Below are 15,798 nucleotides of genomic sequence, written 5' to 3' on the forward strand. Positions count from 1 at the left end.
ACTAGCCGGGCATGGTGGTGTGCACCTCTAATCCTAGCTACTCAGGAGGCTGAGGCCCGAGAATTGCTTGAACCTGGGAGGCAGAGGTTGCAGTGAGCTGAGATTGTGCCACTGCACTCCAGCCTGGGTGACAGAGTTAAGACTCTGTTTCAAAAAAAAAAAAAAAGATAACAATACAAAATCATAACCTTATCATGACACTGCCTTCTCTTTAAATAGGCGAACAATGACAATCTTATCACTATGAAAGGATGAGGTTTAGCCCCCAGCAGCAGCCCAGGTCAGCACTGTGAAGAGGTACCAAAAGGTCATTTGGGCCAGGCGTGGCGGTTCACGCCTGTAATCCTAGCACTTTGGCAGGTGGAGGCAGGAGTATCTCTTGAGCCCAGGAATTTGAGACCAGCCTGGGTAACATAGCTAGACCTTGTGTCTATTTTTTTTATATTTAAAAAAAGGCGATTTGGTCCTACTCAAAGGAAAGGCAACTCTGCCCTTAGCCTGATCGGGACCACACTAGGAGCAGCCTTTGGTTCAGTGTGGCCAAGAACTTCCTACCAAAGAGAGATGACCTATAGGAGAGGTCTCCCTATTACTGGCCTTGAAAAAGCAAACATGGGACATTTATTTAGTGGGGTTACTGCAGAGGGGATATGCCCAGGAGGTAGAGACGGCCCGATCTTTGGAGACTGGGTCACCCTGGTTGAGAATCATAGCACCTTCTCTCATAAGTTGCTTTAGTGTGGTGCTAACTGATGGCCTGCAGGGAGTGATAGGAGGTAAAATACCAAGGGGACGGTTCCTAGGAAGTTTGTTCTGGCAGGAGGGCTAGCATGAGATCACTAAGATTCTCCAAGGCTCTGGAGAGAATACTTGCCCGGAAGCATCCCTCTGGTCTTGTGGGGGTACAAAGCCTTAGAGGAATTTGCTGGGACTCTGGGAAAAGGAGTACAGCATAGACAAATGGTTTATCAATTTGGGAGAGCCCAAGTATCACCTGGGGGAGTTTACAAAGAGTATTCTCAGGTCAAACTTTAGAGAGCTTAATCCCATCTGGAGTGGGGCTCAGGATTCTGTTCTTTTTTATTTTTTTTGAGACAGGATATCAGCTCTGTCACCCAGGCTGGAGTGCAGAAGTGCAATTTTGGCTCACTGAAACCTTCGCCTCCAGAGTTCAAGCCATTCTTGTGCCTCAGCCTCCCAAGTATTTGGGATTACAGGCGTGCACCACCACATTCAGCTAATTTTTTTGTATGTTTAGTAGAGATGGGGTTTCGCCATGTTTGCCAGGCTGGTCTTAAACTCCTGACCTCAGGTGATCCTCCCACCTCAGCCTCCTAAAGTGCTGGGATTACAGGCGTGAGCCACCACACCTGGCTCTGTTTTTTTTTTTTTTGAGATGGAGTCTTGCTCTGTCCCCCAGGCTGGAGTGTAGCCTTATGATCTTGGCTCACTGCAACCTCCCAGGTTCAAGTGATTCTCCTGCCTCAGCCTCCCGAGTAGCTGGGACTACAGGCGCGTGCCACCACGCCGGGTTAATTTTTGTAATTTTTTTGTATCTATATATATATATAAAGAAAATGCTGTATGGTTATTGTTCCAGTTTTGTAAAACAGTTTAATCATCTCTCCTCTTTCTCGGCCACCGAGTTGGGATAGAAGGCAGAGCCTGAAAACGAACAAGCAAAACTTCTCTGTTAGTCTACCCTTTACTTTTCTGCCAGTACCTTCCAGAGAGATTTGGCCAAGATGCCCGTTTGTGTTGGGCATTGTTAGTGAGTAACTCTGTCTACTGCTAGTCACATTTCCTTTCCCTGGGGGCTTAATGGATACCTTTTTGGGGGCAGGAAATAAAAACTAAATGTTTATGAATTAAAACATCAACTGAAAGAGCCTTTGTCCTAGATGTGGCGGTTTGGGGTATGAATCCTCAGAAACTACTGAATTCCGCCCCAGTGCTAACTATTCTTAAGGGAGGCACATAAAAATATCATTTATTGTTAGAAATCATGTTATGATACAAAGTCAAAATCCACTTGTGTCTTGCGAAAGACTACAGAAAGCCATGCTCAGCAGCTTCTTCTCCAATGCTGGCCAGCAGCTTACCTTTCCAAGTCACAAAGCAGTTCATCCCACCCTCAAGGAGCTGACAGGGCAGCCCAGAGCCTCCCACTGACAAGTGTGGTCACCCACCCAAGATACTGGGAAAGATCTCTGTTCTAGCATCACATTTTAATCAAATTTGTCAAAATCAGGCTGCTGCGGCAAAGGCTCTTTCACCGAGGATGCTAGTCCTGGAAGACTTCTCCTTCGGCGAGCCGCCAGCTCAATCTTCTGAACCAGGCTCACATCCCAGGGATGGGTCACAAAACTGATGACGGTGCCTGGAACCTCGCTCCCCACACGGCCCACTCTCCCTGCTCTGTGGATGTAATCTTGCAGCGTTGGGGGGAAATCGTAATTGATAACCAGCTCCACACCAGTGCTGTCCAGGCCCCGAGAGGCTATGTCTGTGCAGAGAAGTATGTCTCGGGAGCTCTTCTGGAAGGACTGGAAGATTCCTACTCTCATCAAGGCTGGCATTTGCCCCTGCAACCTTAGGTGTTGGATTTTGTGGTCATCCAGAATATATCCCAGCCAGTTCACAGTGCTGGAGCTATTACAGAACACCAGAACAGTTCCTGAGGGGCCAGTCCTTTCTGCTCTGTCATGATGCTTGAGGATGTGCACCAGCTCGGCCACCTTATCTGCTCCCTTCAGTCTCAGAAATGTCTGTTTCACATGGGGCATGATACAGTGGAGCTTGGAGCTGGTGATGGTGGTGACAGCATCTGGGCTGGCGACTTTATTCAGCAACTGGCCTACACCTTCGGGAAATGTGGCTCCTACCAGCACTAACTGAGCTTTGGGATTGAAAGGGTCTTCCAAGTCAGCTGGGCCTTCTGCTATGTGGCTCTTCTCTAAGATGTAGTCCACCAGTTCCAGGAAGCTTTCATCCAGCAGTGTGTCTGCCTCATCCAACACCAAGAAGGAGAGTTGCTCCAGACTGATCAGTCGACTTTTCAGGGCCTTCCACAGAGCCCCTGGAGTGGCCACAAGCACATCTGCTGAAGGTTGTCTGGACAGTTGCAGCCTGATCCTACGCATGCCGTGGCCTCCCTCCAGGTCCCGCACCAGCAGGCCCAAGGAGCGGCCCAAGGGTTGGGCCACAGCCCGCACCTGTTGGGCCAATTCTCGGGAAGGAACAAGGACCAGGCCTCGGGGCGCGGGGATACGAAGGGAGTCCAGGCTTGGCTGGCCCAAGAGCCGTTGAAGCAGCGGCAGGAGGTAGCTGAGAGTCTTGCCACTGCCGGTTTCTGCGGCGCAAAGGACGTGGCGGCCGCGAAGTAGTGGGGGGATGGTGCTAGACTGCACGGTTGTGGGCTGAACGACTTCAGGCGCAGCCTCCTGTAGTGCGTGCAGCACACGGGGCTCCAGGCCCAGGTCAGCAAAGCTGCCCTTAGACGACAGCTTTCGCACCGCTGGCGCCTCCTGTTGCGCGCGCTCGATGGAGAAGTGGTCCCGACGCGCGCGTCGACTCTTCCAGCCTTGAGAGGCTAGCGGCGCGCGCTCCCAACGGCCCAGTGTGAGGCGCGCCGGCTGGTTCAACTCCGGCCGCCGCGCCGAAACCAGCAGCGGTCCGGGTCGAACCAGCACCGGCCTCGGGAGGTTCCGACGCCTGCTCTGCCGCTGTTCCAACTGCCGCTGTAGAGCCACTGGGATGCGCACCACCGGCAGGGGTTCGTCGGGACTGCGGACCGTGAGGCCTCGTCGGGGCGTCAGGAGCAACCGAGCCACGACAGAAAAGAGCCGCACCGGCCGCGTTAGAGCCATGTTTCCCTTAGTGCAGGAGAAGCGCACATCAGTGACGTCACGGACGCGCCGCGGCCTCGCATACGGTGGCTGGCGAGGCTCAGTACGGTGTGTAGCGCTGGAGCACCGTGAGGAAGAAGCGAGGTTCTCTTTAAGAGTTCAGCTGCGAGGTCTGTAGCTCCGAATAGGGGATGGCGACATCCAGACCCGGCCAGCCTTGGGGAAGGGCGCGTCGTGGAGGCAGGACTGGAGGCTGGCGATACGAGGCGGCACTGGGGCCTTGACCCAATGGACCATGAGGGCGGAGGGCTTCTGGCGATTGGTTACCTGGTTCCTGGGATTCTCTTTAGTTGTTCCTTATTGCCCTGAGAGAGCTTGTCCCGTGCTGGTCTCCGAGGTTGCAGCTGTTTTCCCAGATGTGTTCCGTGCGCAGGGTCTGGTAATCCATGTTTATTGAGAGTTTGAATGAATGATCAGACCTAGGGGCCGAGTCAGGGGTCTGAAGTGATAGATCTGGGCTCAACCCCTTACCCTCTCTGTCTGTGAGCCCAGAGTGCAAGCTGATGGCTTTCAGCTTCTTCTCTCTCTCAAGTGGGAGATAAGGTGTTCAGGCTTTATTTCAAGTTGGGTCATTTCTTCTTCACAGTTATTTTCTTTCCTTTTTAGCCAAGGTTCACTCTCTACTCCCTCGTCACTCGTCCCAACTTCTCATCCTGAACCCACCCCTCTTGCCGCCCGCTCAGCTCCACTGGCTTCCCCGTCAGAAACCTGAATTACCTGAATAGTAGTAAGAAGGGTGCTGCGACCCTACAAAGTGATCAAGTACGTGGCTTATCATGTAGCCCTGGTCAGGCAGAATATTTTACCTAAATTCAGATATTCGGGTTGTAAAAACAAGAACTATATGAGTCACTCTTTTTTTTTTTTTCTGAGACACAGTCTTGTTCTGTCACCCAGACTGGAGTGCAGTGGCGCAATCTCGGCTCACTGCAACCTCCACCTCCTGGGTTCAAGTGATTCTCCTGCCTCTGCCTCCCGAGTAGCTGAGACTACAGGCGCATACCACCCACGCCCGGCTAATTTTTTCTGTTTTTAGTAGAGACAGGGTTTCACTATGTAGGCCTGGCTGGTCTTGAACTCCTGGCCTCAAGCGATCCTCCCACCTCGGCCTCCCAAAGTGATGGGATTACAAGCGTGAGCCACCATGCCCAACAGATACTTCTTGAACAGATCTGGAAAATGGGTGTCAGATCTTTTCTGTAGTTTGCAGTGCCTGGGGTGGGAGATAAGGTAAATATTTATGGATTAACTCTCTGGGAGGTTTGTAACATCTGGAGAAAACGTTTTAGTTTCATCAAATACCACTGAAAAGATAAAAACTTTGCTTTTTTGGGAATAGTATGAGGAAAAACTTTCACAATTTTAAGTACACTCTACCCTTGTGCTACACAATTAGACTTTCTGGAGAGTTACCAGATAAATCAGAGGAAGAGAGGCTTTTTTTCTCCACAAGAAAACATCTGGAAGTAGGAAGAGAAAGTTTTGAGTAGTGATGGGTGAATGAACAATCATTGGATAGGGTAGTGGTTCTAAAACAAGGGTGATTTTGCCCTTTCCCTCCCACCATATTTGACAATGGCTGGATACTTTTTTTTTTTGAGACAGTCTCACTCTGTTGCCCAGGCTGGAGTGCAGTGGTGCGATCTCAGCTCACTGCAGCCTCTGCCTTCTGGGTTCAAGGGATTCTCCTGCATCAGCCATCTGAGTAGCTGGGATTACAGGCGTGTGCTACCACGCCCAGCTAATTTTTGTATTTTTAATAGAGACAGGGTTTCACTATGTTGCGCAGGCTGGTCTCAAACTCCTGACCTCATGATTTGCCCACCTTGGTCTCCCAAAGTGCTGAGATTACAGGTGTGAGCTGCTGTCCCCGGCCCAATTCTATGCTACTTTTATGATTCTTTCCAAACTCAGGGCTCCTCCTTATCCAAATAGTTCCTTGGGGCCAGGCTTATGCCTGTAATCCCAGCTACTCGGGAGGCTGAGGCAGGATAATCGTTTGAACCCAGGAGGTGGAGGTTGTTGCAGTGAGCCGAGATCGCACCATTGCACTCCAGCCTGGGCGACAGGGCGAGACTCTGTCTCAAAAAAAAAAAAAAAGGTCCCTTGGATGTTTGTCCCAACAGGTTTCATCCATTTCCATGTGCCACTGTTTTTCAGATATCAAACAAAGAATTACTCTGTACAAAGCCAGAACAAATATATCAAAGTAATCCTGAAGTATCAGAACAAAATAATAGGTATGTATATGCATTTGGGTTTTTGGGTTTTGTTCAAATACCCAGGGCAGGGTAGCTGGTTAATATATAGTTGTTTTCTCATTATGCTTGAGTCCTTACAATACGATTACCTCAAAATTTCACAGGAGTTAGAGCTTGCCTAAGCCTGTGTGTGCCCATGGCCACTAATTTCTTCTTGTCACATCACTAGACACTGCCTACCTTTTTTCCTCCTCACTCACAGAAGACAGTGATTAACTTCTAATTGTTTTCTTGAGATATTTTTATAAGTAGTGCTTTAGAAATAGGAAAGGTGTCCTTATTGCGAAAAAAATCTAAGCTCCTGAGATCAGGAGCTTGGTGTGTTCCTTGGATCTCAGTTAATAATGGTATATTTATTCATTCATTCATTCATTCAATCATTCATTCAACTAATACTTCCTGAGCACAATGCATGTGCCAGGCATTGAGAGTGAGCAAAACAGCCAAAATCCCTGCCCTTGTGGAGTTTACATTCTGATTTAATTGATTTGGGGTAAGGCCTAGACAGGGTCTTGCTCTGTCACCCAGGCTAGACTTCAGTGGCGCAATCTCGACTCACTGTAACCTCTGCCTCCCAGGTTCAAGTGATTCTTCTGCCTCAGCCACCCCAGTAGGTGGGATTACAGGCACGTGCTACCACACCCGGCTAATTTCTGTATTTTTAGTAGAGACGAGGTTTTGCCATGTTGACCAGGCTGAGCTCGAACTCCTGACCTCAGTTAATCCACCTGCCTCGGCCTCCCAAAGTGCTGGGATTACAGATGTGAGCCATTGTGCCCAGCCGAGAAATTGGTATTTTTAAAAACCTCTCCAGATGTAACTAGGCTTGAGAATCACAGTTATAAATGAAGCACTTTGGGAATTGCAAAGCATTACAACAATAAAAAGTGCTGTTGGTATTCCTTTATTGTTCCTCCATTTTCCCACCTGTAGCAGGACTGTGTGCAGGTAATCATATTTTCAGTCATTGTCACTATAGTATTCCTGGACCCTTTGACCTTCCTTCTCATCCAGCTCCCTACCTGCTCTTTGTCTTTTACCCTCTGGTCTACCTTCTGTTTCCCGAGTGATGTTATTAAAGCACGGCTAGGCTGGGTGCGGTGGCTCACGCCTGTAATCCCAGCACTTTGAGAGGCCAAGGTGGGCAGATCATGAGGTCAGGAGTTCAAGACCAGTCTGGCAAACGTGGTGAAACCCCGTCTCTACAAAAATACAAAAATTAGCTGGGTATGGTGGCAGGCGCCTGTAATCCCAGCTACTCAGGAGGCTGAGGTGGAAGAATCGCTTGAACTCAGGAGGCTGAGGTGGAAGAATCGCTTGAACTCGGGAGGTGGAGTTTTCAGTGAGCTGAGATTGTGCCATTGCACTCCAGCCTGGGTGATAGAGCAAGAGTCTATCTAAAAAAAAAAAAAAAGCACAGCTATGGCCATGTTACCCTTTGACTCAAAAGCCATTCATGAATCCCTATTGCCTGCAGATTATTTCCTAATCAGTATCCAGAATTGGGCTCAACCTCTTCTCCTGTTGCTTCCTTATCTGAATTTTGTTCACTCAAGTGATGGCTTCATGCAAGTTGGCCAAAGGGCTTGTAGTCCTTTACTGGGTAAGCCAGAGATTGGAGTAGTCATTCGTCTCCTCTAAAACCAAACTTGAGTGAGAACAAAGCACTTTAAATGCACTTTGGCTGGGATAGAGTTCTTCTGTGACTGAAGCATGGACTGAATCATAGCTCTTGTTGCACTTGGTCCATTAACTTCTTGTTTTGTTTTTTTTTGGGAGATGGAATTTTGCTCTTGTTGCCCAGGCTAGAGTACAGTGGCACGATCTCAGCTCACTGTGACCTCCGCCTCCTAGGTTCAAGTGATTCTCTTTCCTCAGCCTCCCGAGTAGCTGGGATTACAGGCATGCGCCATCACACCCGGCTAATTTTGTATTTTTAGTAGAGACGGGGTTTCTCCATGTTGGTCAGGCTGGTCTGGTCTCGAATTCCCGACCTCAGGTAATCCGCCTGCCTTGGCTTCCCAAAGTGCTGGGATTATAGGCGTGAGCTACCTCACCCAGCTGCCATTAACTTCTTTTTACAGCAAACACTAAGCATCTACCATATGCCAGATTGTATACTCTCTGGTGAGGAGCTGGTGATGGACAAGCCACAGTGCCTATTTTCACCTTACAGTGAAGAAGGCACATTGACAGATAGTTGCTCTTCTATTAATAGTTGCCAGGATAGCTCCATGCCAGGACAGGAGTGAGCTCAGAGGTGCCTTTACCCTGTTTTGGGAAATGTTGGTCAGAGAAGGCTTCCAGGAGGGGATGATGAGGTTCTAAAAGTCTACAGGGAGTCAGCCAGGTGGAAGAATAGGGACGTGGCCCCTGGGCAGGGGCAGCTTGTTCAGAGACCCCATGCTGAGAGAGAGCAGGCCAGGCTGGGGAACCAGAAATATTTCAGAATAGCTGAAGCTTAGCATGGGGGAGGTCTGAGGGCAGGAGGCAAGTGATGAAAGAGGCTTCTGTGGAAGGTGGAGACCAGAACTTATATTTACTTTGTTAAAGAGTGTAGACTTAGGCCGGGAGCGGTGGCTCATGCTTGTAATCCCAGCACTTTGGGAGGCCGAGGCGGGCGGATCATGAGGTCAGGAGATCGAGACCACGGTGAAACCCCGTCTCTACTAAAAATACAAAAAGTTAGCCGGGCGTGGTGGCGGGCGCCTGTAGTCCCAGCTACTCGGAGAGGCTGAGGCAGGAGAATGGCGTGAACCCGGGAGGCGGAGCTTGCAGTGAGCTGAGATCGCGCCACCGCACTCCAGCCTGGGTGACAGAGCGAGACTCCGTCTCAAAAAAAAAAAAAAAAAAGAGTGTAGACTTAATTTTACAGGCAGTAGGCAAGGCATCCAGAAATGGAACTGTCATGTTTTGCGTATCATATCTTTGCGTTTGGAAAGAGCCCTTTGGCTGGAAGGAGCATGGATTGGAAGTGATAAGCCTGGAAGCAGAGAGACTGGTTTGGAGACTGTTGTCATGGTTCAGTTGATAGAAGATGGCAGTTGTAGAGCTGAGAAGCTCTTTGAGGTTAAGAGCTTAGTGCTTTCCATGTCTTTACACCTCACACACTGCCTTGATCTTAAAAGAGCTAGCAGATGTTTGTCGATATAACAACATAATAATAGACGTTAGAGGCCAGGCGCAGTGGTTCACACCTGTAATCCCAGCACTTTGGGAGACTGAGGCGGGTGAATCACAAAGTCAGGAGTTTGAGACCAGCCTGGCCAACATGGTGAAACCCCATCTCTACTAAAAAAAAAATACAAAAAATTATCTGGGTGTGGTGGTGGGCACCTGTAATCCCAGCTACTCAAGAGGCTGAGGCAAGAGAATTGCTTGAACCTGGGAGGCGGAGGTTGCAGTGAGCCGAGATCACGCCACTGCACTCCAGCCTGGGAGACAGTACGAGACTCCGTCTCAAAAAAAAAAAAAAAAAAAAAAAAAAAAAAAAAAAAAAAAAAAAAAAAAAAAAAAAAATAGAGTGCTGAAACCATGAAAGCATGATGATGAGAGTGGCTAACATTTATTAAGCCTTTACTATGTGCTGAGAACTGTAGAATACCATGGAATTCACTCTTCACAGCATTTCCTTTGACTCCTGTAGTGGAGCCTCATATTCCACAAGGAGAAGCTGAGGCTCAGCTGGGTTAATTAATGTGCCCGAGGCACAGCTGGGATTCAAATGAAGGTCTGTCCAATTCCAGAGCTCAGGATCTTAACTATGAAATGCTATATCAGGGCTGGCACAGTGGGTCATGCCTGACTCCAGCACTTCAGAAGATTAGGCAGGAGGATCACTAGAGCCCAGGATTTTGGGACTGCAGTGAGCCATGATTGTGCTGCTGCACTCCAGCCTGGGCAACACAGCAAGGTCCCATCTCTAAAAAAAAGAGCTATATCACCTCTTTCTCCTCAAATCTAACAAATCACTTTTACTTTTTGTCATGTGCATATATTTTGTTTTTTGTTTTTAATTTTTTTAATTTTTATTTTTAGTAGAGATGGGGTCTTACTATGTTGCCCTGACTGGTCTTGAACTCTTGGGCTCAAATGATCCTCTTGCCTCAGCCTCCCAGTGTTAGGATTACAGGTGTGAGCTACCACACCTAGTGTATTCACACTTTTAAAATTTTTTTTGAGGCAGAATCTTGCTCTGATTTCCAGGCTGGAGTGCAGTGATATGATCTTGGCTCACTGCAGCCTCTACCTCACAAGTTCAAGTGATTCTCCTGCCTCAGCCCCCCAAGTAGGTGGGATCACAGGCCTGCACCACCATACCTGGCTAATTTTTGTATTTTTTGGTAGAGATGGGGTTTGCCGTGTTGCCCAGGCTGGTCTTGAACTACTGAGCTCAGGTAATCTGCCCACCTTGGCCTCCCAAAGTGTTGGGATTATAGGCATGAGCCACTGGACCCAGCCACATGTTCAGAGTAGGAAATAGGATAATTCTCTAAATACTTGATTCTAGTTGACTTTCTAAATTTGTATTTTAGAGCTGGATGCAGTGGCTCACGCCTGTAATCCCAACACTTTGGGAGGCTGAGGCAGGTGGAGTAGCTAGGACCACAGGTGTGCACCACCATGCCCAGCTAATTTTTTGTAGAGGTGGGGTCTTATTATGTTGCCTGGGCTGGTCTGAAATGCCTGGCCTCAAATGATCCTCCCACCTCAGCCTCCCAAAGTGCTGGGATTACAGGTGTGAGCCACCATGCCTGGCCAGAAATTGCTTTTTAAGCAAGCCTTGTCTTTGGGGAAAATTGACAGGGAAGGGAATGGTAAAGCTTGTTTATACCCATTGTTTCCCCTGAATAGTGTTATGTTCAATCTGAAAGCATTATAATTAATGGGGTTATGAAAGTTGCAGATACCAGGATGAAACCGCTTTTGTCAAAATAGGACAAGGAAGGTGTGAAGTAGAGGGAGCTCATGCTTACATGTCCAAGATAAGAACTGTTTCAAAGGATTTTCTAAAAACCCCACTAGAGGCCAGGAGTGGTGACTCACATCTGCAATCCCAGCACTTTGGGAGGCTGAGGCGGGTGGATCACTTGAGGTCAGGAGTTCGAGACCAGCCTGGCCAACATGGTGAAACCCCGTCTCTACTGAAAACACAAAAATTGGCCAGGCATGATGGTTAATTTTTGTCCCAGCTAGTCAGGAGGCTGAGGCAGGAGAATTGCTCAAACCTCGGAGGTGGAGGTTGCAGTGAGCCAAGATCACGCCACTGCACTCTAGCCTGGGTGACAGAGTGAGACTCCATCTAAAAAAAAAATAAAAAAAATAAAAAAATGAATAAAAACCCACTAGAAATCCCTTCATGTCTCTCTTGAATCACCTGCTTTGCATGGCTTGCATGTTTTGCATATGTATATATATTTCTATGACAAAGTTTATCAGTAGACATTTTGTTTTTCTTTTTCTTTTTTTTGGAGACAGGGCCTTGCTCTGTCACCCAGGCTGGAGTACAGTTGCACAATCATGGCTCACTGCTGCATCGAACTCTTGGACTCCAAATGATTCTCCTGCTTAAGCCTCCCAGAGTGGCTGGGACTGCAGGCACCTACCATCACTCCTGGCTAGTTAAAAAAAATATATATATATTTTTGGTAGAGATGGGATCTTGCTATGTTGCCCAGGCTGGTCCCAAACTCCTGGCCTCAAGTGATCCTCCTGCCTTGGCCTCCCAAAGTGATGGGATTACAGGTGTGAGCCACCTTGCCTGGCATAGACATTTTTTAGGACTATCGTAATTCAGATAAAATGCTCTGGAAAGAATACTTGCCCAGTAATGGCATCTCCATCAATGAACTGAAGACAACTCTGGCTTTGATCCTCTAGGGAACTCATGAACTCTTTTTTTTTTCTTTTTTTGAGATGAGTCTCGCTCTGTCACCAGGCTGGAATGCAGTGACGTGATCTCTCACTGCAACCTCTGCCTCCCAGGTTCAAGCGATTCTCCTGCCTCAGCTTCCCGAGTAGCTGGGACTACAGGCATGCGCCGCCACGCCCAGCTAATTTTTGTATTTTTAGTAGAGACGGGGTTTCACCATGTTGGCCAGGATGGTCTCTATCTCTTTACCTCGTGATCCGCCTGCCTTGGCCTCCCAAAGTGCTAGGATTACAGGCATGAGCCGCTGTGTCTGGCCATGAACTCTGTTTCTAAGCAACTTATATAAATCTCTCCCTTTATGCCAATAAAAGCTTCCTTTTCCCCTTCTGTCACCAGATGTACTTGTGGCTTGCCCTTCTGTGCATCCTGGATTATAATCCTTTTCTCTCATTCTCAAATAAACTCAGCATGTTTGGAGATATTTTTCTTTAATGTCTTTTTTTTTAAAAGGTTAACAGGATATTATGTCCATGTAACTGAAGTTGAGGTTACTATTTTTTATTTTTTGAGATGGAGTCTCACTCTGTTGCCTAGGCTGGAGGGCAGTGGTGCGATCTTGGCTAACTGCAACCTCTGCCTCCCTGGTTCAAGCGATTCTCCTGCTTCAGCCTCCCGAGTAGCTGGGATTACAGGTGCACACCACCATGCCTGGCTAATTTTTTTATTTTTAGTAGAGATAGGGTTTCACCATGTTGGCCAGGCTGGTCTCGAGCTCCTGATCTCAGGTAATCCTCCTGCCTTTGCCTCCCAAAGTGCTGGGATTATAGGCATGAGCCACCTCGTCCAGCCAAGGTTACTAAGAAATTGGGAGTAATAGAGGAGACCAGCCCTTAAAAGGAATGGTAAAAGAGATTGGAAATGAATGACTAAAGTGATGATGTGGGCATGATCTCAGGGTGGGGTGAGTGGTTGTGGTAGTAACTGGGAAAGGCATGGGGGCTGCCTAGTTTTTCTCAGAGGAGCCTCCTTAGAGGCAGGGTGTGTCAGGCACCTCTGACTGAGTGCCAGAGGAAGTTCCCAGACCAACCACCCTACAAGAGGCTGTCCTCTCGGCTACCACAGTGGTGAGTATTCAGTCACACCTTACGAAGCAGCCTCTAAAGGCCAGGTACCTGGCTCAGTGCTAGAAACCTGGCAGTGAACTAAGCAGCCACACTCCTGTTCTTGTAGAGCTTGTTGTCCTGGTGGTCTCCAGGAGGAGCTGAGGATTGAACAAGAAACTACAGTAGTCAGTGTGTGTAACTGAGCTGCAGAGAAATGTAGCGTGTTTGGAAAGCATGGGACCAGGGACCTGAATTTGATTTTCTGCAGGGACATATCTCCACAAAGGGGGCATTCAAGGACAAGGGGACCTTAGCATGGGCATGCATGACTGAGTTGGGGGAGTATTCCAGACAGAACTGCAAGTGGGCAGGCCCCAGGGCGGCAGACAGTTTGGTGTGGGAGACTTTAAAGGAAGGCCAGGGTGGCCGGGCACAGTGGCTCACACCTGTAATCCCAGCTCTTTGGAAGGCCAAAGTGGGTGGATCACCTGAGGTCAGGAGTTAGCTGGGTGTGGTGGTGGGTGCCTGTAAATCCCAGCTACTGGGGAGGCTGAGGCAGGAGGCTGAACCTGGGAGGTGGAGGTTGCAGTGAGCTGAGATTGCACCACTGCACTCCAGCCTGGGCAACAGAGTGAGACTCCATCTCAAAAAAAAAAAAAAAAAAAAAAAAAAAAAAGAATGCCAGGGTGGCCAGGGCAGAGAGGGAGGGTGAGAGAGACACAGGCGAGGGTGAGGCTGGAGAGGTGGGTCGGGACTGATCATGCAGGGCCTTGCGGGCCATTAGAAGGGTTTAGGATTTTTCCTAAAGTCAGAGGGAAGCCATTGAAAGGTGTAAACAGGGGAGTGGTATTATCAGAGTTGCCTTTTTAGGATCCCATGCTGGCAGAATGGATAGGAAAGGGCAAGTGTAGATTTTGGGAGATCCATTTGGGGGCTGTGCTAAAGTCCTGGCAACAGATGAGTGGAGGGTTTTTGGTGCGCAGTGGTGGCCATTGGGATGTAGTAAAGCATGTGGGTTAGAGTTATATTTTGAAGGTTATTTCAATAGAAGTCAGTGATGGATTGAATGTGGGGAATGTGGGTTAAGAATGAGTAATTGGGGCCGGGCGCGGTGGCTCACGCTTGTAATCCCAGCACTTTGGGAGGCCGAGGCGGGCAGATCACGAGGTCAGGAGATCGAGACCACGGTGAAACCCTGTCTCTACTAAAAGTACAAAAAATTAGCCGGGCGTGGTGGCGGGCGCCTGTAGTCCCAGCTACTCGGAGAGGCTGAGGCAGGAGAATGGCGTGAACTCGGGAGGCGGAGCTTGCAGTGAGCCGAGATCGCGCCACTGCACTCTAACCTGGGCGACAGAGCGAGACTCCGTCTCAAAAAAAAAAAAAAGAATGAGTAATTGGGAGACTGGAGATGCTATTAATGAAATGGGAAAGATTTTCTTTCCACGTATTGGACTGGTTAACATGTTCTCTTCCTTTAGACCTTGGATCAGAGATTATTTCTTTTTAAAATTATTTTTATTTAAAAATTAAAAAAAATTTTTTTGAGACAGGGTCTTGCTCTGTCACCCAGGCTGGAGTGCAGTGGCATGATCATGGCTCACTGCAGCCTCAACCTCCCAGGCACAAGTGATCCTCCAACTTCATCCTCCCAAGTAGCTGAGACTACAGGTGCTAATTTTTTTTTTTTTTTTTTTTTAGATAGAGTCTTGCTCTGTCACCCAGGCTGGAGTGCAGTGGTGCAATCTCAGCGCACTTCGTCTCCTGGGTTCAAGTGATTCTCTTGCCTCAGCCTCCTGAGTAGCTGGGATTACAGGCGCGTGCCACCACGTCTGGCTAATTTTTGTATTTTTAGTAGAGATGGGGTTTCACCATATTGGCCAGGCTAGTCTTGAACTCCTGACCTCAAGTGATCCACCCGCCTCGGCCTCCCAAAGCACTAGGATTACAGACATGAACCACCGTGCCCAGCCCAATTTCTGTATTTTTTGTAGAGATGGGGTTTCACCTTGTTGCCCAGGCTGATCTTAAACTCCTGAGTTCAAGCAATCTGTCCACCTTGGCCTCCTAAAGTGCTGGGATTATAGGCGTGAGGCACCTTGCCTGGCCTAGTTTTATTTTTATTTTCAAACAGGGTCTCACTGTCACCGAGGCTGGAGTGCAGTGGTATGATCTCAGCTCAGCTCGGCAACCTCTGCCTCCCAGGCTCAAGTGATCTCACCTCAGCCTCCTGAGGAGCTGGTACTACAGGCATGCACTACCATTCCTGGCTAATTTTTATGTTTCTGTAGAGATGAGGTCTTGCCATGTTACCCATGCTAATCTCCAACTCCAAGCTGATCTCCATCTCCAACTCAAGCGATCTCCCCACCATGGCCTCCTTAGTGCTGAGATAACTGGCATGAGCCATTGCCTGGCTTTTTATTATTTTTATTTTTCTGTAGAGATGGGATTTTGCTATGTTGGCCAGGCTGGTGTTGAACTCATGGCCTCAAGCAATCCACCCACCTCAGCCTCCCAAGTAACTGGGACTATAGGCATGTGCCACCACCCCCAGCTAATTTTATTTTATTTTTTATTATTTTTGGGTAGAGATGGAGTTTTGCCATATTGCCCAGGCTTGTCTCTAACTCCTGAGCTCAAGCAATCCATCTGTC

The 15,798-nt window shown here is 48.4% G+C and overlaps 2 protein-coding genes across 11 annotated transcripts in view; one reads left to right on the forward strand and one right to left on the reverse strand.

Moving 5' to 3' along the window:
- Positions 1-1,534: 1,534 nt before the first annotated feature.
- DDX28 (DEAD-box helicase 28) lies at positions 1,535-3,869 on the reverse strand. The gene has a single exon (XM_032157700.2). It carries the CDS (start codon positions 3,867-3,869, stop codon positions 2,229-2,231), a length of 1,641 nt encoding a protein of 546 aa, XP_032013591.1. The 3' UTR covers positions 1,535-2,228.
- The window catches only part of DUS2 (dihydrouridine synthase 2), a 62,505-nt gene continuing 50,525 nt past the window's right edge, over positions 3,819-15,798 (forward strand). For 3 of the 10 annotated variants that reach the window (XR_009214229.1, XR_009214230.1, XM_032157703.2), the window contains exons 1-3: positions 3,870-4,018; positions 4,515-4,670; positions 6,069-6,148. The gene's annotated coding sequence lies outside the window, so the exon portion shown is untranslated. The other 7 variants (XM_032157702.2, XM_032157707.2, XM_058441129.1 and 4 more) reach the window with 6 other exon arrangements.

This window comes from Hylobates moloch, unplaced genomic scaffold (genome assembly GCF_009828535.3).
Source record: "Hylobates moloch isolate HMO894 unplaced genomic scaffold, HMol_V3 SCAFFOLD_6, whole genome shotgun sequence".
Classification (NCBI taxonomy): domain Eukaryota; kingdom Metazoa; phylum Chordata; class Mammalia; order Primates; family Hylobatidae; genus Hylobates; species Hylobates moloch.